Source organism: Danio aesculapii, chromosome 15 (assembly GCF_903798145.1).
Source record: "Danio aesculapii chromosome 15, fDanAes4.1, whole genome shotgun sequence".
In the NCBI taxonomy this organism is placed as follows: domain Eukaryota; kingdom Metazoa; phylum Chordata; class Actinopteri; order Cypriniformes; family Danionidae; genus Danio; species Danio aesculapii.
In genome coordinates, this window is record NC_079449.1 from 28,653,380 (window position 1) to 28,678,658 (window position 25,279).

The window sequence follows — 25,279 nt, forward strand, 5'->3', positions numbered from 1 at the left end:
TAATACATTAGTAACCTTCATTCATTCATTCATTCATTTTCTTTTTGGCTTAGTCCCTTTATTAATCCGGTGTCACCACAGCGGAATGAACCGCCAACTTATCCAGCACATGTTTTACGCAGAGGATGCCCTTCCAGCTGCAACCCATCACTGGGAAACATCCACACACACTCATTCACACACATACACTAAGGACACTTTAGCTTACCCAATTCACCTATAGTGCATGTCTTTGGACTTGTGGGGGAAACCGGAGGAAACCCACATGAACACGGGGAGAACATGCAAACTCCACACAGAAATGCCAACTGACCCAGCCGAGCCTCGAACTAGTGACCTTCCTGCTGTTAGGCGATCATGCTACTCACTGCACCACCGTGACACCATTAATAAACTTAAGTTACATTATTATGAGCTACACTAAAATGCTGCATTTATAACAAAGAAAGATTTTAAAAAAGAGAGAGAGTAAATGAATTGCTTATTGCACTGGTATTTTAGCTACAGTAATTATGGTGATGAAAAATAAGGTTTAAAATAAAATCTTGATCTTGACAGGACGCAATTTATATTTACATAAATACGAATCATCAGCCAATGGTATTTTTAAATATTTAATCTTTAACAGTTTCGTCTCAATGATTTTGTTAACGATGAATGAACTTGTCATGAATAAGTGTTTAGTAGTCAAATAAGAGAAGCGGACAGAAGTTACACTTACGCGATGACACATCGATGCTTCTCGTGTCAGAACCCAAATCATTGGAGACCGTGCAGGACACAGTGACATTGGCCCTTGGACTGACAGTGATGTAGTATGTGATTTTTCCATTCACATGCTCGCTCTCTTGAATTTTCACCTACAACACAATAAAATAAACAAATAAAACAATAAAATCCATTAAAAGATGAACAGACTTAACATTGCATTGCAAAAATAACTATCGTACTTAGAGCTTGTTTTTAGTGCAAATAACGTGAATCTTTCCTTAAAACAAGCAAAATTATCTGAAAACAAGATTATTTTGCTTACACCAACTTACTTGCAGATTATTTAGATTGTTTTTAAGGAAAAATACAGCTGGATTTTTTTAATGAAGAGACAATTTCTACTTGTTTAGAATCTAGTTCTTGATTTAAACGTTTAGATATTTTGAATTGTGTGCGTGTGTATAAATAAAGACAAATCCTCCAAGTAAGAAAATCATTTGTTGCAGGGTTTATGCAATATGATACACAAAGCACACGGTTTTGTTGTAAAGCACTAATATCACCACTAGAGAGCGCTATTGCTCTGCACACAATTAAGACAAAGAGAAAGCAGGCTAATGAACTAGCGCACTTTTCTTGACATCTGACGAGTTGCACTGACGGCTCAATTTGTACCAATATAAAACCACATGATACAGGAAGCACGTCAAAGCCTCGTTATATTAATGGCTTTCCCCTGTACACACCCAGTTAGACAAACTAGTCATCTGGTGTGTTTGAATAGTGACCTCATCCAAGTGCTAGCAATGATGACCACGTTGTTTAACAAGCTACATGTGTGTTTTCTGTCACAATGTTACATCTTTATCGGCTCTGAATATGAGCTGCTGGCTTGTTTAATATGAAATGTTTACTTACAAAAACACACTGTTGAATCAGCAGTTTATCACTGGAATGTGAATTATAAAAGTGCATTTTCATAATAAAGTGCAGAAATGTCATAAAGGCTTCTTGAAAGACTCGGTTTTAGTTTTTATGATACTTATAAAAAATGTTCATGTGCAGCTCTAGTAATAGATAATATACCTAATGGCATGAGACTGTTATTAGTTGAATAAATAATTTTATTCATTGGTACAAATAAATTATTTCATTGGCTTGCCCCAATGCATGCATTGGAAAACATGAAAACCTGGCAAACAGCATGCTTTTTCCCCTTTTAGCAATTTATAGAGAAAATTTCCAGTTGTTTAAATTTCCAAACAAACTATTTCTAAATGAATATTGATTTCACTTTTACTACTTTCATTTTTCACCTATGACTCTTCATTTGTTTACAACTTTTTTTTCTCTTTAACACAAATCTAATGATTGGCAGTATTGATCAATTTTGTCCAACTCTAAAGCATTTTATTCTATTTGATATGGATACAGAAATCAATATGAACCAATTTCTACAATTATTTTAAGTATGTTAAATATTTAAGTTATTAAATTTAAGCCAAGTGAGTTAAACCAGAGTATTTTGTTTGCTTAAGTTATGGCAAAAGAGTATTTTTTTAAATCACATACCAGTCCCTATGCTTTCCACATCCACCTGAATATTAGATCAATTTAAGTATTAAATTGTTCGTTTATCATAACTGCTAATAATCAGATTGCAAAATGCACATTTGTAATATTCCAAAACATAGGCAACTTCTAACAGTGACCGTAAAGATTTTCAATCAACAGATGCTTAATTAAATAATACTAAAAAAAGTATACCTTACATGTGTCAGAAAGTTACACTTTGTGTAGAGACTTACCTCTGTGCCATTGGTAATCCACTGCACTGTAGGTTTCGGAGATCCTTCAGCTTCACAGCTCAGGATCTTGTTCGTACCGTCACCACGCTTCTTGGTCAGGCTCCTGATCACTGGTTGACCTGCAAAATCAAAACTTTAAGCATTTCTCACATTTACAATGGACTGTGGTACACCAGTAATAGCTCACTTAAAAATTACAGCAGTCATAATTAATTCACACTCCACTTGTTTCTGTTTGAGTGGCTTTTGGCTACCAGTTTCACAATAGTTGTAACTGGTAGCCATTGGCATCCATATTACTTTTCTACAATGTTTGTCAATGGCTACGCGTTTCCAAACATTCTTCAAAATATCTCATTGTGTTACTAAAAAAAATCTCTTAAATTTATTCAATTGAAATATTCTCACCAAATACACACCCAAGTGGTTCCAAACCAATATTTCCTTTATTCTGTTGAACAGAAAACAAGATTTTCTAAAGACTGTTGGCAAAAAACAGCCACAGACATCCATAGTATTTTTGTTTCTACTATGAACGTCTTTTTCAACATTCTGTGCATCTTACTTTGTGTTTAACAGAAGAAAGAAACTGTAACAAGTTAGAAATGAGTGAAGGGTGAGTAAATAATGGCAATTCAAATTTCTGTGTGTACTATGCTTTTTTAAAGGCTTGAAACCACTTGAGGGCGAATAAATAAATATTTTTGGGGCGAATTATCCTTTAAAGGCTAAAGTACAATCTGATAAATCATATTCAAAGAGCACTGCAAACTTACCATGAACATTCAAGTCAAATGTCTGTGTCTTCTTGAGGCCAAGCATTGTAACAACACACTCATACACACCAGTGTCTGTGTACTTCAAGCTGGCAAATTTAGGAGGGCCAACCAGCTTTTCACTGCCCTATAAAATAAAGTTTTGCATTTAGGAACGAACAACAACTAAAAATGTACATTTTTACTTATATATATTTAATGCTCAAAGAATATTTATTTATTTTTTACCTTCTTACAAAAGGTTTCTGTTTTTCCTGAAGCTTTAATATCAATAGTTGTATCAAAGCTCTCGCCAAGTTTCTTGGAAACTTTACCGGTGGTGCTAAAAATCACGTCAAGATCTTTCGGTGAGAGAGAGAGAGAAAAGAGATCACATTTTTGAAAGTTCCTTTTTTTCAAGATAATCTTTTATGAAACAATGCAATCACATATGTAAAAAGTAGTATGGCAAAGTATTTCCTTACATTCAACTGTGATATTTTTAGACGCTGCCAATTTCTCATTGTCCACCAATGAACATTTGTATTCTCCAGTGTTTTGCCTAGTTACGTTACTCAAGATAAAGATGTTCGATTTCTCCACTGTCTTCTTTTCTCCCTATGGATATAAAAAGGCAGATTTAGCGAATCCAAAAGCAGATTTCATTTCCAGACTGACAGTAATTTAGACTTACCTTGATGTAAAAGTTGTAGCGAGTGGGTGGAGGGTTTCCGTCTGCCATGCATTTGAGGGTCACGTTGTCCCCTTCCTTAACAGGACCATCGGGCAGCACATGGAAACTGACTGTCTCAGAAGGGTCTGTGTAAAGCAAGGGAGGGCAGGCAGCTTAGAGAAGGCCAGCTAGAGCGCATGCAGATAAGGGCACTTCAGAGAACCTACTTAAGAGGCCCTTCAGCTCAAGAGTTGAGGCTTTGAGAGCCCTCTCATGATGAGAAATGGTTTTGAGAGTTAGCGGAGGGGCTAGTAGCTTCACGACAACAGCCAGATGCGAGACAAAACCCCATTCACCATCTAAACGGTCTGCTCTATAGAGGCCAAATTACATATCTCATTGGACATGCCATTTGATTCTGATCAGGCCACTTTTTTACTTCAGAAGGAGAGTTATTCTGAATAATTCAATGAATCGTACTCAACATTAGACCATTAGCCACTTGAGTGTATGAATACATTTGCTCTAAATGACATTGTTTGGAACTGGATTTATGGAGGACTTTTTATTATTGTTCTGTGAAATGTCAAAGAGCTTTGGCGAAATCAAGCCATTTCAACAGGAATTTGGATGATTAATAACGGTTTTTTTTTCTGATTAAAAAATAAATAAATAAAAAAATTCACCACACAGATCGGACTTCAGGTTATTGCAAGAAATCGTTTATATAAAACAATTTCTTAAATAGGGTGGCTCGGTGGCGCAATGGGTAGTGCTGTCGCCTCACATCAAAAGCCATGGCTGGGTCAGTTGGCATTTCTGTGTGGAGTTTGCATGTTCTCCCAGTGTTCACGTGGGTTTCCTCCAGGTGCTCCGGTTTCCCCCACAAGTCCAAAGACATGCGCTATAGGTGAATTAGGTAAGCTAAATTGACTGTAGTGCATGTGAGTGTATGGGTGTTTCCCAGTGATGGGTTGCAACTGGAAGGACATCCGCTGCAAAAAACATATGCTGAATAACCCCTGATTAATAAAGGGACTAAGCCGAAATGGAATGAATGAATTTTTACAAAGCATTTAAATGACTATTAAAAATAATTAACTGACAGGGGTGTGTTTGTTGAGGAGCGAATCTGTATAAAATCTAATAATTAAACTAATTACAAGCAAATATAAAAACAATAAAATATATAAATGACTAAATAAATAAATTAATGTTTTCTGTTCTTTTGAAGAGTCACGAGTCTGGTCAAGAAACTGAATAATCATAATGAAGAACACCGAATAGGTCTTTACTGTATTAATTAAATGCAATTAATATTTGTTAAAGCTGTAAAAAGTATTGTTTTTGCATCTTATTTTTTTAGACTGACTGAAAATTTACTGTTTACACAGTAAGTGTGCATTTTTAGAAGAGCACTGGTGTTTTAAGCTGCGTGAAAATGCTTTAGTGGACAAGCACCCTTACGGGTCTTTAAAAAACTGTGCAAATGATAAAACTTTCACTATTATAGATAAATTATCAATTATCAGTTATCAATTAATTAATCACAACTTGACTTCAGACATCCTGCAATCCAACTATTGCGGACATGCTCAAATATAGTAGAGCCCTAATTTCACTTGTCATGCGAAATACACCTAGCTGACCAATTGAAAAGCTATTAATAGTGGCCTTTTTGTTTGTACGATTATACTGAAATTTTACTAATGTGACTGCAACTACAGGAAAAAATTCTGATCCAAACTAAAGTGTAAACAGTATAAGAAAGAACTTACAGTTCACAGTGAAGACAAGCGGTGAGGAATCCATGTTAGCAGACTTAATGTGCTGAACCTGACAGGTAAACTTGGAATTAATGTCTTCCTTCACTGCAGTGTACTCAAGCTTAGAGTTAGTGGTCGACAGTCCTGTCGCTTTATCAACAGCCACATCACTGGTGATTTTAACGGCTGTAATTGAAAGAACCAAATGTTAAGAAATGGAAATAAATGATGCACAAGATGATTCATTTACTTTTTCATTTTTGGAATGACTCTTAGAACATTTTTCTAGTGCTTTGAAAGGTTTGAATGACCATTAGCCATTTATTCTTTGTGAAAGCATGTAAAAAGAACCAAAAAAATCTTACATAGGAATTAATTTTTGTTTGAATTTTGTTTGTAACAAGTGTCAGTAATTGATGACAATTTTCAGTTTTGGCTGAACTATCCCTTTAAATATATGGAAAAACTATAACCTCTCAGATTTCACCCTTACCTGTTCCATCAGCAATAAGTGGAGTTTTGTTCTTGAACCACGTAATGTTGGCAGCTGGATTGGCACCTTCAGTATGACACTCTGCCAGCTGATGAGATAAAAGTAAATAAAAGGAGAAGAACAAAATGTTGCTTAAGGAAAACTTTAATTCACATAAAAACCTGTGAACCATCTAATGAATTGCATATCATAATATTTGGTGCACATTATAAGAATCTGTAGAGTTTTTAAAATTCATGTGTCATTAAAATGCAAAGAACTCTTTTATTCCAAAAACAACAAAAAAGGCCCAACAAAATTTCAGGTATACCTACACACAAAATCGAATACTACAGTTAATATGCTTTGTATGCATGTCAAATACCTTTGTTAAATTTAATTTAATGCAGATAGTAAAATAAAAAACTTGTGTTTGACCCAAATGTACTCAACCACATTTTGTGATCCATGTACTTTAAATCAAACAGCCTACCGTAGTCAGCTTTCCGATTTCCATCGCAGTGGTTAGGTTTGCAATCTGAGGCTGCAATGGAGTCTCTGTAAAGACATTGTTAGACATTGAAGTTCATACATGCATCCAATTAAATGTAGATTTTATCTCTAATGGGGCGTTTAAACAAAATATGTTTAACTAAAAATTTGGGGTGTCAAAATTAATTGTTTCTTCGGTGCACCGCGATGCAGACGCAGACAATTCGGTATCGGTTCAGTAATAATCATAACCGGTTATTATGTACTGACGTCATTTATCTCATATGCGCTCTGTTGCGAGGGAGGCGAGCGTGGGTATTTACAACACTACAGGCGCCAACTACTTTAATATTTCACTGTGTGTGTGTGTTTTCTCCAAAGTCTTTCACTGGCACTTACAGCAGAAGCCCCTATTTCTCTGTGATTGAGGGAATGAAAGTACTCCATTTCTCTTTCTCTCACTGTGGCCCATTTCACCTGCTGGCCTGACCTTTCCTCTCGGCTACTGGCGTGACGCTTCCTCCCCTCTCTTTTCCTCTTGGCTGTATGCATTCCCGTGGTTGTACCTGTGCATTGTCGTGGGACCCAACCAGATTTCATGTGGCGCGGGAATAAATTTCCGCATAAAGCGCGGCAGCGGTCGGTAACTCTGGTGTAATTTTAACAGGAGTGGGCGGTCTCACAATATCGTTCCTGAGCGAGCGAGCAAGCGCGCGTGGCGTGTGTGTGTGTGTGAGAGTGCGCGTGTTTGGTGCTGTTTGTGTATGTGTGTGAATGAGAGACAGTGTGGTGCTGTGTCCGTGTGTGTGTGTATGTGTATGTGTATGTGTGTGTGTGTATGTGTGTGTGTGTGTGTGTTCATACAGACAGCTTGTTATAGCCACCTCCCAAAATACAACACTGTGTATGGAAAGCATCGTCAATGCATCTTGATGCACCGAAATATCGAATTGAACCGAATCAATGGCATGATAATCGTAACCGAACAGAGCCGTGAGACCAGTATAGGTTCACACCTCTACTAAAAATGTACATTTTTCTCATGAAACATTAACAACTTTGCAAAAACAGGCTTCAATTTGCAAGTCTTTGAAAACAATATTGTTATAATATGTGTGCATAGTGTTTCTGTATAGCGACATCTATCTCATTAAGAATTTTTTGATGTTTAGTGGTTCTGTGTAAACGGCTTATTTTGACAATTGCCATCTCTACACAAATGTTAAAAATGTTTTAATACAACACTGTAGTATTAAAATACCCTAGGTTACTAAAACTTTTATTTCAGTTATTTTATAAATGATTCTTACTGTAAATGACCAGTTGGACAGGATACTCCAAAATGTCGTCTGCTGCCACCACCATGCAGGTGAAGGTTTTCTGATCCGCCAGGGACACTTGTGTGATGACGAGGCCAAAATCTTTTTTAATGCTGACTCTGTTCTTGTAGTTACCATCATTGGGAATGGTGGCATTCTGACCCGTGTGTTTTACCAGAATGTTGCCATCTTTGTCCTGGTAAAAACCAAACAAATAATACATAAATAAAAAGCACATTTACCAGATATGACAAAAATGCCATTCATAAATTCATTCTTCCATGCATGTTTAAGTGAAAATACAGTGCTTCTGTGGTTTCTTTTTTGTTTTGTTTTTTAAACTGATCAGCCAAGACTATGTGTACCACTTTCTGCAATTGGTACATTTAGCAAGGAAGGGAATTAATAGATATTGAAATACCAAAGAACCTTTAAAATGTTTGTCCGCAAACATTTATTTTTCAAAATTGCAACTTTAAATGATGACTCCTAAATGAAGTAAAAATGTACTTACAGATTTCCACTTAACAAACGTGACTCCTTCGTCTGAGACGAGTCCACGGTTGCATGGGATTTCAACAGTGTCTCCGTACTTGCCAGTGACTGTTTCCAAACCACTCACTAAAACAGACAATAAAAAAAAACATGAAGGAAAATAAAATGAATTGTGAACGCATGATTTAAATGGTAACATACTTCAGACAGAGCAAAGTTTAAGGTAATTTAAGAAACTAAAAAGGTAAAATAATGTCCAAGCTTTCTTTATTAAGAATATGCTGGCAGTGCTGCAGTCAAATAGTTTAACTAGAGTTTATACATTGAATTTTTTTTAATAGAGGTTTCAGTGGACAATGCTTGGAGATTGAGATGCAAATGAAACGAGCAGTTAAGTAGCATCAGCAAATCTTTAAGATATTCTAACATTTTGAATCTAGTAGTTTTTACATGATAATGGTATATTGAAAATAAAGTTGAGTAATCATCATGAGGGAGTTGACCGTGACTTCAGTCTGACACCAACATTTTCATATTTAAAACATTCGTTTGCCTGGATGATTTGAATATTCAAACAGTAGTCTGAGGCTACAACTCATTTTTATTGAAAGTCAAACATCAGTATGTCTTCTTCAAACACCAGATACAAGAAGTTGAGGTTGTAATGATGCAATTAAATGACATTAATGAACACAGCTATCAAATGTAAACTTTATTTCATCGATTTAGATCTCATGTTACTAGATGCTTTAAGGAAAAAAATGTATAGATTTCTGTGCCCTTCTCAAGCTTCAATATGAAAATACAAAAGAGAATAAATGTTTGGAATTAAGATGAAACTGTTTTTAGTATGCATGAATTTGACAAGCAACTTCACCTAAAAGGAAATATTCAAATTTGAAAAAGACTCAATTCAATTTCTATGCAAACCCTTAAGCCGGTTGAACTGGTTTTCAGAGTCATTTCTGAGAATGGGAGAGTTGGGATGGATAACTGTCAACAGTAGACCTGATAAAGGTTGTAAGAGATAAGACTAAGAACACAAAACCGCATCCTTTTGACAAAATGCCACTGTAACATGCCAAGCCAGACTAAAAGACGCAAAAACTTATTTCAGATTTTTTTTAAAAATGCAAAAACTACGGCAGTTGAGACACAGAGAAAAAATATGTAACCTTTTTTTACACTCCTCTAAATAGCTACTTGGCATTATTGTCATTTTTATTAGTTATATGCTTAAATAGTTTACCTTTTGACATTTTATTACCACATTAAAGGTATAGTTCAACCAAAGCTGAAAATTCTTGACAGTTATCACAAACCTTTTTGACTTTTTTTCTGTTGAACAAAAGTAGTTCTATTGAAAAATGTTGAAAACATGTAACCACTGACATTCATTGTAGGAAAAACAAATACTATGGGAGTCACTGGTTACAGGTTTATAATATTTTTCAAAACATCTTTTGTGTTCAACAGGAAAAAAAACCCAAAGGTTCGGAACCACTTGTGGGTGAGTAAACAACTAAACCTCAAAGGTGCCAAAGCAATAATGGCAAACTACAGGACTGCAAATGTGGCGTTTACTTACAAATTGATATCATCATCTACTAGCTTGGCATGAAAAATTAGAGCGGTGGTGAAAAGCCAGAGAAATCGATTTTCAAAATGTATCGCTATTCTCTTTAGAATGGACTTGGAGGTTAGGTTTTAACAGCAGATGGCACTCTGGCTAGTTTTATCCATACACAAACGCTCATGATGAATAGCACTCTCAAGCGATTTTTCACCCCGTCTATGAATGAAAATAATAATAATAATAATAATAATAATAATAATCAGTATTTTGAAGAGTTTCACAATATACAAGTGAGTGGAGATATTGGTTTCTGTAAAGGAAACTTTTTAAACCTTCACTTTTGCCTTTTTTAAACATTTCTATTTATTTTTATTGTTCACTTAGTTGTCAATTTATCTATTTTTAAATTCTTTTTAGTAAAAAAAAATGACTTTCGATAGTTTTAGTTCCCAATAATGCAGTATAAATAAGGGCTGCATGATATATCGTTTCAGCATAGACATCGCAATATTCACATTTGCAATTGTCACGTCGCAGATATGCAATGTTCTGTCTGAATTATAATTGACCAGGAGCCATAAAATTGTATTTAAATCACTATATTTATATGGAATTTATATGAATTTTGCAAAAAAATGGATATTGCGATATCCATGCTGAAACGATATATCATGCAGCCCTTATTTATACTGCATTATTGGGAACTAAAACTATCGAAAGTCATTTTTTTTACTAAAAAGAATTTAAAAATAGATAAATTGACAACTAAGTGAACAATAAAAATAAATTGAAATGTTTAAAAAAGGCAAAAGTGAAGGTTTAAAAAGTTTCCTTTACAGAAACCAATATCTCCACTCACTTGTATATTGTGAAACTCTTCAAAATACTGATTATTATTATTATTATTATTTTCATTTCTTACCAAGAATTGTCTTATTTCCAGTCCACATTTCTACATTTCAAAAGCGAAAACAAGATTTCACTTACCCACAGGAACATAATTTCTCTAAAACAAGCAAAAAAAAAACGTAATTTTTTATTAGTTTTCTGATGGTGAAAACTATACAATATTTGTACTTTGTCTAAGAATTAGTTTGATATTTGAGCTAAAAATGAGACAAAAAGAAAAGCTTTTTTGCATTGTGATTATTTAATTTCTCTATCTGAATACTGTTAAGACTTCCCATAAATCCGTCAACTAGAGCTATTCAAACCATCTTTGAAACTGTATTCATAACGCAATATGTATCGCCAAAGAAAAAAATAATCGCAATATCAGGTTTTTCCAATATCGTGGAGCCCTAGTACAAATTAATCTTCTCATACATCCCAAATTAATCTGTAAAAAGGTATACAATCTAAAACCTTCCATCTTGTGTCCACAAAAACAGACAAGTTCAAGTCAGACAAGCGCAACAGGAGATAACAGAATGTGCTCCGAGCCAGCAGATATTAGCTTAACTCTTATGCTAAGATACATTAGCGTCTCATTGCTCAGTTGAGCGTGGTTTCCTGCTGAAAGCTCTTTACCTGTAATAACCTGCCATAAAACTACATTTGCTCCATGGCCACGTTTTCAACAATACATTCAAGAGCAAATGCGTTAAAGCTCATAATCCACTTTGCAAATCTCGCTTTTACATTTGGATCAATATTATATGGTCCAATAATACTGTACCTGGCAACTCCTGTACCTCAAGTTGTGATTAATGTACACCTGTTAGCTGTAGATCATCTCAAATGTAACGGTATATAACCAGACAGGACGATCTACCACAAGACTTCAGTCTAACAGCTGTTTTCAGTATGATTTATAACACTCTCTTGGGTGACATTGGACTGGTAGTAGTAGCAAAAAGCAAACAGATGCCGTCTGACGCTAAAAAAGCAATGGATCGAGTGTCAGGGTGTCCACAGAGCGTCTAAACCAGAACCAGGTGAAGTAAACAAATAACTCTGCCCTTCCAACCCCATCATCCCTCTGCTCTTTGTTCCATGAGCAGGTGCTGCTGCAGGAGCTTCTTCACGCACCTGTTGTTAAAACTGGCTGCTGCCGGAAAGGCTCTTGATGGAAAACATGTCCTGCAGCCAACAGTGCATTTGTTAAAAGCATACGGACTACAGGGCTTTCCACTGTTTGTTTTCACACCCAGAGCACAATGCACTGAAGTAAAAGGTAGTACTGACAGTCTTTGTTGAGCTTACTAGGGTCCAGTTTACATCAACTATTAAGAGGCATTCTTTTTAATCAGATCACAAGTGGATGACATTGAATACAGGTGCAAAATAAAGGGATTTGAACTTGTGCCCTTTTGAACACAGAAGTAGGAAACTCATTTAATTGGACTGTTTTTGTAGTGTAGATCCTCATGTGGTTGAATGCAGTAACTGTACGTTCACACTGAAAGCAGCGAGAGCGTCAAAGTAGCTGGAGGTCATTCATTTTCAATGGGAACAGTTGGCGAGGAGCGGCTATCGGCCATCGAGGGGAGTTGAAATCAAGTCAACTTTATGGTAATGAGCTATGATGCGGTTCGGCGGCAAGCAATCGGAATGTAAAAGACCACCGCTTGGGAGGATTCCAGAGAACACAGTCCTGTGAACTTTGGTTCCGACCACAGTTGTTCCCAGTGGTTTGATTTTTGCAGTCACTGGATTTCCAGTTATTTACAATGTTTTCTTACAGGGACATACATTTTTTTTTAAAAGTTACTGGCGAGTTACTGTTTTTTTCCATTAATGTTTTTTTTTTTTAAGTGGGAAACTCATGCCAACTATAACGACAGTACACATCATCATTGCTGCTTCAGAGTATTTCAGACATATGGACACATATTGGATAAGTGGAGCAAAGTCACAGCACACAAAACAACACAATCTTTCACAGTAAAATAAATTTGATAAGAAGTGTGCAACATTTTCACGCTAGAAAGCATGTTTTTATGTGGGAATGTAACTAATTTGCTAATATGCTGCAACGGCTCCTTTAAATAAGAGATCAATGTAGCGAATTTTGACGCTCTTGCCGCTGGAGCAAGGAAGGCAGACAGAGTTGTCACCAGGGTAGCCAAAGCGAACTTTGATGCTCTTGCTGCCTTTGGTGTAAACACACAGTAATGTGACTGAATGACTAGCCTGATTGCACGAGGAAAGTATTTTAAGCTGTGTCAAATTAGAGGCTAGGGGTGTCAATTAAATGTTTTGTCAGTGCACCGCGATGCAGACACGGACAATTCGGTATCGGTTCAGTAATAATAATAATAATCAGTAAAAGTAATTTATCTTATATGTCGTCGTAGCTTACTATGGCGAGCGTGAGTATTTACAATGCTTCAACTGCTTAAAAACGCAGAAACTGTGTTTGCTGGACAGTCTTTCACTGACACTTACAGCAGAAGCCCCTATTTCACTGCGATTGAGAAAATGAAAGTAAACTCTCACAGTGCCCCATTTGACGGGCTGCATGACATTTCCTCTCCTCTCGGCTGTTACAGCGATACAGACACGAGTGTACGAGTTTTCTCCACAGCGTCTATCATAGATCAGCTGTGATCGCCGCTGCAGTGTTGCCAGATGTAGCTGACTGATTCCAGCTCAAAAACTATCCAAAACCCGTCGAAATGCCCATCCAAAACCACCCAATCTGGCAACACTGCGCCGCTGCAGTTTATCAGTGTCACTCATCGGTGAACAGAGCCTGTGAAGTAAAATATAAACTTGTGTATGGAAAGCATTGTCAACGCACAGTGATATCGAATTGAACCGAATCGATGGCATGATAATCGTAACCGAATCGTGAGACCAGTATAGGTAAACGCCTCTATTAGAGGCTAATTCGTACGAGTTCAGTCGTCCCACCCCTAAACCCAACCATCATTGGGGGATAAGCAAATCATACTAAACTGTATGAATGAGATCATACAAATTAATACAAATTAGCCACTAAAATAAAAGTTATGAATTGCCATGAGATTGTGTTGGAATGACTAAATGCGTGTGCTTAGATCCACTCATGTAATGAATGAAGTGTGCAATGCAGCAGATATCAAAACTTACTGTTGATCAGTTTTTTTGACATAGTTTTTGTCTTGTCTGTTTCATCTACAATTATGTGCTGTTCATTCATCAGATGAGTGGATAAAAGCGCAAGCATTCATCATTTTTAGTTGATACTGATGCAGAGGATCTTTCAAGTCTTTCAATCTTTTAAAACACAGGTTTAAACAGACAATAAAGAAAGCATACCAAGAAAAGGTATCTGGACTTCGCTGCTTTGTACCAAAATCATAGTTGCCATCCATGTCCTTTTAATCCCTGTTCACTCATAAGGTGTTTAACATGTTTGTTACATTGTTTTTTTTGCAATTTAAATGCATTTGTGAAGCCATTATGCCATTTCACAGGTTTTCTACAAGCCTTTTTGTCTAGTAAACATTTAGATTCATTATTTAGCAAATCACACAGTAAGGTAAATCTTTTTTGAGATGCAGTAGTGAATCTCAATTAACAATCCGACCCATATTCATATATTGCATGCAAACAACTCCCAATGTTCATATTAGCTGGACCTGGAATGAAATCAACATGTTTTCCCCCCAAAGACACTGGAAAGGATATGTTTTACAATAAACCAAAGAGGGAAGAAATTCAAATACATTTGAATATCAATCAATATGATTAAATGTTCAACTTTGCTAAAATGAGTTTTAACTATTTGATTGTCCAGTCAACCCAAACGCTGCATATGGCTCAAACAAACACAGTGGGTGAACAGGTTCAGAACGGCACTAACGAGAAGATGTTCGTGAACCATTAACCTGAGGATGAGTCAGTTAAGTGTTCATGCATCCGGCAAAGACAGACCGCCACCATAGTGCATATCCAGGAGACACTGACAACGCAGGAATTGATTTGGAGCCTGCCTTATTACACCAAATGTCCTCCTTTACTCACTCCAACATAGCAAGAGCCATTAGGCTTCTTCGAAAACGCCATAAATTAAGTCAACCACGGGCCTGAAATTGCTCTCCAAACAAAACTCATCAAGCAGGTTGGGCTCATAAGTGATAAGTGCACTCAGAAATCCCATCCATTAAGTTTTAAATTATGTATTTGATTGCAGGGGCCCCCCAGGGACCCTCAAGAATGTCTGCGTCTGACAGCAGATCATGGCAGATTCAACACTGACCCAAAGGAATTACCACCGGGCCCCCATTCGTGAGCGGCTATTAAACTAAATAGAGAACTATTAACAAAATACAGTCAAGCAGCTTCCGTGGAGGTCCATTAACCCCAAAAGCAATTTACCAGCTCAAGGTTATGATAGACTGTTCATTTTGCTGCCGCTGCAGAATCTAAAAATCTAAGATTATCCGTGATGATCTTAGAAAGAAAATCAGTTAAAAGCATGTGCTCTTAAAAACGTACTTTTTGTTAGTAGGGTGTGCATTAAAGGGTCTAAAATGTATGGGACCCATTTTAATCATGTGTACCAAACAAATACAGTATTTCTGAAGCTTCTCATTTGATATATTTTCATTGTAAGAAACAATATACTGCAGAAGTCAAAATTTGAAGGGGAACAAACCTTACATCAAAGTTCTAAAACCAAAAACAATACCTGTGCTTGTCTTAGAACAACTTTGATTAACTTTTTTGATCCAAGTCAAAAGTGGACAACTGTATACGGCTTATATAGGCACAGTCCTTTAAATATTTACTTTGTAGTCATGTTGGTTTTGAAATACTTGCACAATTAAAATGAGAACAACTGACTGAATGATTTTATCAGTAGCTATGTTTCCATCCACCTTTTTTTTTGAGCATTTCTATTTTGAGCATTTTAGATACAAGCATAATAAAACGATTGATGGAAATCACAAGATGCGCACAAATTTTGAAAATATACATAAAAAAACCATATGCGCATAACTGAGAATAAACTTTTAATTCGATAAGAAAAAATGCGAATAAACTACGATGGAAACACTTTTACCGAATAAATTCCTGTATGTGCATTAAATTTAAAAAAAAATTTGATTTTGTTATAAGAGATCATGTGATGATAAAAATGTGTGTGAATGGACAAACCAGAAGGCTGAGCACATTGTAAGGCATCGGAAATGTTGTTTTGGTCATTCTAAAACACCTTAAACATTTCAATATTAGTGTTATTATATTATTAATTACCTCTAGAACTGTCAAGATCACCTGTGCTCGGTGTCTCCTGCTTTCAAACACCAACACGTTCATTCCATGTCGTCATTTGTCTACTGAGGCACAAATAATTTATTAAATAATTTAAAATCTTGTATTCGCTTTGAAATGTAGATAGTTAGACTCGAAATGAGACAATTTCTAACCAAGAAAAGCATTTGTTTTGCATAATTCATATGAACTATGTGTAAATACAGAAATTAAATACAATTCTGTGGCTCCTGGTCAACTATAATTCACGATTAAATCGATAAAAGATCGCGATATCGATTCGACCCTACACCCAATCTTAATTCTGCTTTTGTACGATTCAGCAAATTATATTTTTAACATCAAGAGAGAAGCGTAAAAAGGTGGTTTCACAAGTCTTCACATTGTTTTATATACTTTGCTCAGCATCATGGACACCGCCAAATGGTGTTAAAAGTGTCACATACTGTATTTACAAGGTATAATTCACCCAAAAATGTCATTTCTTCCTTAAATGTAAAATGTCTTGATGTATTGGTGACCACGAAACCACACATGAGCTGATGCACTAATTGTTTACTACCGAGAGATGCCCGCCATGTCTACTTTAGTGAACAGAACCTGCATAGGCAGTGAACAACAGGTAATAAAGTTGTAAATAACGTTCAGTTTGTTGCACAGAGTGATCATTTGGGAGCCGCATGGGTAGTTTGATTTAAAAGTATTTTTTTTCTCAGAGTGACGACAGCCATGACATGAACCACACGCAGTAGTGAAAGTGAAACCGGCACACACGTCATTTAACTGATCATGTCGCATTTTTTTTTCTTTCATAGGGAAAACAAAGTATTGTGCATGAAAATAAATGTTTAACAGTGTCAGTATAACCACTCTAGCCTATATAATGTTAAATATAATGCAGGAGTTGAAACTGATATTTACAAATGTCTTATTTTACCAGTAAAAAATGGTCTAATAATGCTGTCAATGACAGATTGCAAGCATGTCTCAAACACAATAATTCATTTTTAGAATTATAAATAGTTCTATTCTGATGTCTTCACTTTATTGTGAATTAACAAACAGGACATATTTAAAGTCTGCTCAAGTGCACCATTCAAAGTCTATACAAAATTTACATTTATCCAATAGTAGAGCTAGACATAGGCCTAATATTATTATTGTTGTTTTACCATATTTGAGAAATAATAATCTACTCATGTTACCCTTTATTCTACATCTACAGAATCGTGAGAAAATCCTGATCTTGATTTAAAGCAAAAAAAAATCGTGAGTCTCATTTTAGCCAGAATTGTGCAGCCCTACCTACCACATGCAATTACACTAGTAAATAATTTTATCTTGTCATAAAATATACATTTCCATCTTCAGCAAGTTAATTAGACATGACTTTTGTTTGATTAAGTTTTTCAAATATTTAAGCAGTTAAGAAGCTGAACAGAAAAAGTATAATAAGATTTTCTTTTCAAGAATTGATTTCAAGTAAAACTTTTCAAAAAATTCTGATATTACAACATGGTTATAACAGAAGAGGTGTCACTGAATAAATAAACAAATGTGCAAATGAACTGATTATATTACACAGGTTTCAAGTTAGAGCCTGGTGGGAACATGAAATTTGCATCAAAGTTAACAGGAAGTCATAAAAGTTCATCTGTTATCAGTTAACCAAGACATGAGTATACCTAGGCTTGCATGATGCACTGTATAAAAATTAACAGGCTCTTCAGAATGTAGATCTGATTATCACGATGTGGAAGTTAAAAGAATTTTAGACCTGCAATCTTCACGATTTATCTTCATGCAATTAGACCCAAAAGCTTCTTGTAGTCTTTGATTAACAACATTCCTGACATGCAAGCTGTTCTGCTGGACATATATTCTCAAAGGGTTTCACAAGGCAGCAAGGTGTCTCGTATTTTTTACATTTATAGACAGAAAGACAGTGCCTTTATCTCTCCCAAAACCAGCCTCCCTTGCTCCAAGATGCCTCGGGGCTCGGGGCATTTGCATTCCACAAGATCCAGCAGGGCCCCTTGTGTTCATAACAGCAGCGTTTGCTTGCAGCCACAGAGATACCAATCAAATTTGGTGCCAAAACACAGAGGTCAGCAAGCTTGCATTGAGAGTTAAATAAGCTCTTTCTCTGGGCTCGGCTCTGAAAGGGCCGCCTCCCAAGTTGTGAGAGGGGCGCAAAACAATTCGGCCCCCAGCATGCAGACCACCTTAAGCTACGTAAACAAAAGCAGAGCAAATATTGATTTCAGAAAGCATGGCTGGTGGGTGTGTGCAGTGAAACAGTTAGCTTTCCTCTGCAGGGAGGGAAACTGAATTAAAAAAATAAAAATACACAGCAAGAACTCAGGGAAGTACAGGCTCAAGGCCTTCTGCTGGAGAGATTTTTTTCTCAAGAATTATGTTAAGTTTAATAGTCTCTGACGTGATGGTAAATCACTAATACTAATGAGACCACTCTGTCTTTTTCAGCACAATGTGACGGAAATCCAGTCATAAAATGATAATTTACTGCATTTTAGAATTTACACTTTGGTATAGCATCTGTGAACATTAAACTAAGGCTGGGGAGTCAATCAAAAACAGTGATTATCTTGCACATCTTATCTGTCCTCCTAAAGCCAGAGGGCGATCTCTTCCGGACACTACAAGTACACCCCAAAGAAGAAACTCTCAAAGGAATCTCCATATGGCTAATAAACAGAAGATTCATTAAATTGTATTGATTCAAGAGTAATTATCACATGACTATAGAATCATTTCACAATTTCAACACTCGAAGTTACGAAGAGAGTTAAGTAAAAACATGTCATATGATATATTACATGGTTTCCGCTACATTCATTCTTGCATGGCGGTGCGCCATACCAAAATTCATTCCCACCATAGCTACAATACAGTTTTATATAGCGCTTCATTATAAAACGTACCAAAACGTAAGTGAATTATAACAGCGCAAACTTTTCTGTAGTCATAGTAAGGCTGTGCGTTATTTGTTTGACCCTTTAAGGTGACATGCTGACTGACAGGTGCACGATGAATGAGGCTAGCAAACACAACGTAGCTTTCAGTTAAGATGAACACATTTTCCATAATTATACTTTATAGATAAAGGTCTATGGTTCTGCATACAATGACTTGATCTTGCTGGAGTTTATAGTGGTTTCACTTTACTTCAGGACACATTAATGCCGGTAGGTCTATTGGAGGTCTATTGGTAGGTCTATTGGAGACACTCATAAATATTCCTAGCAAATTCAATCAATGTTGGAGACATACTTGTTACATAAACGCACCAAATCACACTTCAGCAGCGTTTATTTGAGCGCACAAGAAAATCTGCACTTTAGCAGCATATAATTGAGGAAGTGCAAGAAGTTTTGTGCACGAACAGAGGAAATCAGCGTGCAAATCAATAGATTTGCATGCTCGTATATTACATGAATGTGATCTAGACTTGTAATACTGTGCTCATTCATGACATTCGTCATTGAAATAACACCATAGGTAATTGGAAGATCCGTGTAAAAGGCCTGCCACCACAGCTGGAAAAAATCCTAGAGGAAACACTATTATTTTAGTATTTTTCACATGCAGCAGCATTTACTACACAAACGGTAGTTCACAAACAGCATCTCCACAAACAGCATTTGCTGGAGGTTTACTATAGAACCAAGTTTACTGACAGAATGCGCATGACAATCAGCTTCGATAAACTGCACAGGCCTATATTAAACTATTTAGCTGTTAATGTGAATTAATGCAATGGTTTTGCTTGCGACATAAATTCAGGTAAATGTGATGCTCAGTTTTTTCTGCATCTGATGTCTCAAACACATGAACTGCCCTGAAAATCACTTCAAATACTTAAATTTGAGAAAATCTCAAAAAAGTCTCAGAAAAGTCATTTCATGGAAAAAGTAAACACACACACAAAATAAAAATTTGGATAAACTTGTGACAGAAATATATTGCTATAAATTACACTAAATAAAACACACTGTTTTGGAACAATTGCGTGAACTTTATGATCGTATTTTTTTTATAAAAATAAAAAGGTCCACGAAAAGGGCAACACGGTGGCACAGTGGGTAGCATATTCGCCTCACAGCAACAAGGTTGCTTGTTTGAGCCCCGGCTGGGTCAGTTGGCATTTCTGAGCCGAAAAGAAAATGAATGAATGAATGAATGAAGGTCCAAGAAAAATAAAAACAGAGCCAACATTTTTTTTATGGAGAAACCCATTTCATATTGCCCTAAATAGGAGGCTGTGAAACAAAAGGTTAGAGATGTTCCACATTCCTGTGCAGTTCAGGGACTGGTCAGGTCTGTTAAAAAGGTCACAATGGTCATTATCTGTTTTTATGAAATCCGAGAGCTCTCTGACATTCAATAGACAGGAAGGGTCCTGAAACTTTCAAAGCCCAGAAAGGTACCAAGAACATTGTCAGAAAGGTGCATTTGTCATCAGAGGTTCAATTTTATTAAGCTAAAAAATAAAAGCTGAAAATTATTTACTGCGCATAAAAGATACATTTTTTTTTAAAAATGTAAAAAAAAAAAAAAAAAAAAAAGGGTAAAAATCCAAGTCATCCTTTGTCAAAATATTCACACGTTTACCAAGTTATATGTACAGAGAGCAACTTGAACTGATGCTGAAGAGAAAAAATTGGTCAAATAAAGTAGCTTTTAGTGTGCTTTTTTTTTTTTTTTTGGCAAAAATACTAAAAGTATTCTTGTAGCTTTATAAAATTGGTTGAACCACTGATCACACACAAACTGATCTGACGACGTTCTTGGTATCTTTCTGGACCCATTGTGATGGAGGAATTTAATCCAAAATATCTTCATTTGTGTTCTGAAACATGTTTGGAACAAGATGTGGGCAAGTAATTATTGACAGGAATGTTATTTTTGGGTAAACTATACCTACTGTTCTGAATGTCAAATTTAACCCATACTGATGTTGACAACACTACAAATCTGTGCCATTTTGGAAAGCCACAGGTATGGCTCATGTTGACAGAGAGCAAAGACACCTGGGACAGGTGTGGTTTACTTTAACTAGTGCAGGCATGCCAGCTAAAAAGCAGACAACATCAAAGTTCCCACAAATGAAAGAAAACTTTATTCTCCTTTTCTAAAGCCAACTTCAAAAGTTGTAATGTCAAAGGACTATGGGAAAGAAGCAAGAGGTGCTGCTTAGAAAAGGAAACTTTTCCAAAGAAGCACCATCAAAGCCTCTGCCTTTTCATATCAGTATGCATTAACCAACGTCACGTTATAGCAGTGTCATTAAAAAGCTGACTTTTGAACCGAAAGATGTTTGTTTTTAAATTCAGTGTAAATTTGCTCTTTGCAACCTGCGGTACTTCCGTAAACTGAAAAATATCAGATACAATTAAGATTTAGAATTAATCAGTTGTCACTCAGATTTAGGAACTTGGTTAAACATCATCTGATGAACAGAGCCTTTACAGTATATGACATCATCAGTTAAGCGGTTTCAGAGGAAGTTACACAAAAGACAGTCTTATTCTTTGGAATTTTTCTTTGGGGAAAAAAATATGTTGACTTTAAAGCTATTTGGACGAGAATTTAAAACAGTGGTCTAAACCTTAATTGCTACCTGTCAAAAAAATGATTGACAAATTACGATTACAATCTAGATCCTGTTATGAAGCAATAAAACTCCAGCTTTTAAGATGCTGCTTTTTTATTTAACAGATAAATAAACTAGTAAAAAAGTATAATGCATTCAAATTATTCACTTGATAACAAACTGGGTTATCTCACAGATCGCAAGAGTAATAAAAGAGATGCAATCATTGCAAACCCGAAACAAACACTAAACGCACAATCTGCATTTATTTGCTAGAACACACAAAAGGAAAAGATTTTCTACTGTGTGCTTCAGAAACCAACCAATAGCATGCAAATGACTGGATTTCATGAAAACTGTTACATGTTTACAAGTCATGTATATTTGAACACACTTTTACTGATCAGCTGTTATTTTTTTATATACATTTTTGATATTGCTGATCGGAACCAGCTCCAAACAGTTGGGACATGATCTCAAAATTGGACTTTGATTGATTTATTTAGTCTAACCTATTGTCTTTTATTAACATCTACACAAGTGGTTCTCAAACTCAGTTCTGGAGGGCCGGTGTCCTATAGTTTAGCTCTAACCACAATAAGACACACCTGAACCAGCTAATCACACTCCTGGAGGGCTAATCACAAAGCCCTCCAGGACAGAGTTTGGTCACCCCTACCACAACCCTACACCTTCCCTTAAAAGTAATGCAAAAATAGTAATTACTGTACAGTGACCTAAAAATTACACCTTATTGATGTGCGAATGCCCAGTAATCATAGCTAAATCCCATATCCGCTTGTTAAGTGTGACGTTGCAAATCGGCTTCCAGGTCCAAGCACTCTATCAAACTGTATGAGAGACTCAACAAATTATCAAATAAATAAATAAATAATATTAAACAAAGTGATTTAATACTTTCGAAAATCATGATCGGAATATGTATATATAGATCCATGCCTAATATACGATGGCCAGAAAGTGATTAATTTTTATAAATTGGTAAAATATTGGTGTCAGTGATGCAGCAAGTCCAGAGACTGTTGTGTACACCAAGATTTTATATAAAATTCACTTTAATGTGTGATATGACTAAAAAGTGGCTACAAACGAATATTTTCTTAATTCAACTTAGTGGCTTGCACCTGGAAACAGTATTTCATACGTCACGACTTAAGCGGATAGCCTTAACCCAACCTACTTGTCAGTCTCAATGCTGCAGTGATTCTTGAAAATAACTAAAAAAGCTGTATTACTCATTTCAGGCCAGTAGATGACAAGGTCACGTTTTAAAGAAACGCAAGACGCCTGCACTAGGCATGAGATGATAACCGTTCAAGGTGTACCGCGGCTTGGAAAAGTCAAGGTTTTAAAACCAGCAACATTTTTTGCCATACCGTTCCTAAGGTTCTGTATATGTAAGATTTTTTATTTACATTTTATTTTTACTTTAGGACAACGGTATCTCCAGCAGAAAAGATATCCAAAGATGCTGTTTTTAAATTGTGCCGAAATCTGTGTTTTTGAAACAAATGAAAACAGCAGAAGTCATCGACTCACTTGAATTATTCAGCCTGACATGCGTTTTGCTTCAAATATTTTAAATGTTTCTCAAAATAAAATATATTTTGTTCAAAAGAGTAAAAAGTTTTGGTTTTTTACCAGACATTTAAAAAGAATATATTTTAGCACAATAATCACAATGCCGTGAAACCGTGATATTTTTATCCAAGGTTATCATACTGTCAGAATCTAATACCAGCTCAGGCCTAGTCTGCACATGAGCAATAATGTTTTGGTTGTCAGGTGTTTGTGTAGACCTGAAAATGCATGAAGAGTTGGGTGATATGGGGAAATATATCACATCAAAACATTTTCCAGCAAAACCACAATTCATGATTTTATCATTAATCTTTCTGATGTTGATTTTACTATTCTGCAAGTTGTCTAAGCAGTACAGCCAGACTAAGGCAGACTAAGCCTTACAATGTGACCAAATATAAAATAAAAAAAGGTAGATATTTATGGCAATGTTAGCAAAGCATATTGGGAAGACATTTTAATACTCCACAATCAAATAGTCAAATTGCACACACCTATATGCATGACATCACACTTGCCACAAACCACATTTTTGTACTTCACACTGAAAATATCGGTGTGTGTCGTTTTCATAAGCTTGCACAATTAAAACATAATTTTTCCCTTTTTGTAAATTACCCTCCGCCAATTATTTCATAACAATAGAATAGTAAAAACTATATTAACTGGGTAATAAATTAAACGCTTCATATAAAAATTTAATCAGCTGCACACCTGTGTGCTAACATAGCTGAGAAATGCAGCCAAAAACAATGTGGAAGGAACATGTGGTTAAAACCACAGAGATAATTGAGGCACTATGTATTGTGCAATGGAAAGCCAACCTTTTAATACAACTGCAACAATCACTTAGGGGGTTCTTTAGAAAGAAAGGTGACACATGAAGAAACAAGCTGAAGTGAAGGGGGCAGGAGTAAAAATGATTTAGGATTGTGCCTCTGGCCTCACCTTACTAGAGATAAAGAGAGATGGGGGAGAGAGAGAAGGCGGGAAAGAGGGGGAGGCAGCTTTATTGTAATGGCCGCTTTCATTTCCTGAGTACTGACTCAAATAGTGTAGGATTAAGAGCTTTCAATAGAACATATACAGTACAGATGCTTCCTCTCAGACACAACCTTGGGGGGGAAAAAACAGCAAGACCTCTTAAAAAAAAAAGTCTAACATTAAGAGCATTCAGGATGTAGTCAACAAAATGACAAGCATTTGCAAATCAAATTTAGTCGCATCAACCGCACCACGGTTAACAAACATCTCTCGAAATACATGCAATACTTCATTCTCAGTGGTGCTTTTGAAATGCATGATGGGAACAGAAGTATGTGCGGCAGTAATTCATATGGTAACTTGGTGTCTTTTTCAACTGAAGGGCATTTAAAGGAGTCGGGTGAGATAACGGTTTCTCTGTGGGAAGTATACAGTTGAATTTAATTACAAATGGAGAAGAGTCCGTGGGAGATGTCGCAATTGTACAAGCATTAGTTAAAGAAAACCTGCCGGACAATATAGTCCACAGGGGTCCAGAGGAGGTCTTGGAGAAACCGAATAACAAGAGTGAAACAACCTGACTTTTTTGTCCCGAAATGCAGGGTGGATGCAAGCAAGTGCACTGGAGGTTTCAGAGGAGCCATAGGGGACTTCATGCATCTGAATAGATGCATTTCTGCAAGTCAAGAGCACCACTGCTAAGCACACACACGCCTATCCTGTTGTAAAACAATGTGTCTTGTCTAATTTTCCTCACAAGAAGACAACTGCTCTCTTGTTTTTCCTGATGACAGATAAACTA

General features: G+C 36.1%; 1 protein-coding gene across 2 annotated transcripts in view; it reads right to left on the reverse strand.

The window, feature by feature from the left end:
- alcamb (activated leukocyte cell adhesion molecule b) overlaps positions 1-25,279 on the reverse strand; it is a 38,205-nt gene that overhangs the window by 8,679 nt on the left and 4,247 nt on the right. For both annotated transcript variants that reach the window (XM_056473767.1, XM_056473766.1), the window contains exons 2-12: positions 8,511-8,617; positions 7,988-8,192; positions 6,679-6,743; positions 6,207-6,294; positions 5,726-5,899; positions 3,969-4,093; positions 3,760-3,892; positions 3,524-3,636; positions 3,296-3,422; positions 2,520-2,638; positions 722-860 (exon numbers count right to left, since the gene is read on the reverse strand). In XM_056473767.1, coding sequence (XP_056329742.1) covers positions 722-860; positions 2,520-2,638; positions 3,296-3,422; positions 3,524-3,636; positions 3,760-3,892; positions 3,969-4,093; positions 5,726-5,899; positions 6,207-6,294; positions 6,679-6,743; positions 7,988-8,192; positions 8,511-8,617 — 1,395 coding nt within the window. The remainder of the gene's footprint in view (positions 1-721; positions 861-2,519; positions 2,639-3,295; positions 3,423-3,523; positions 3,637-3,759; positions 3,893-3,968; positions 4,094-5,725; positions 5,900-6,206; positions 6,295-6,678; positions 6,744-7,987; positions 8,193-8,510; positions 8,618-25,279) is intronic.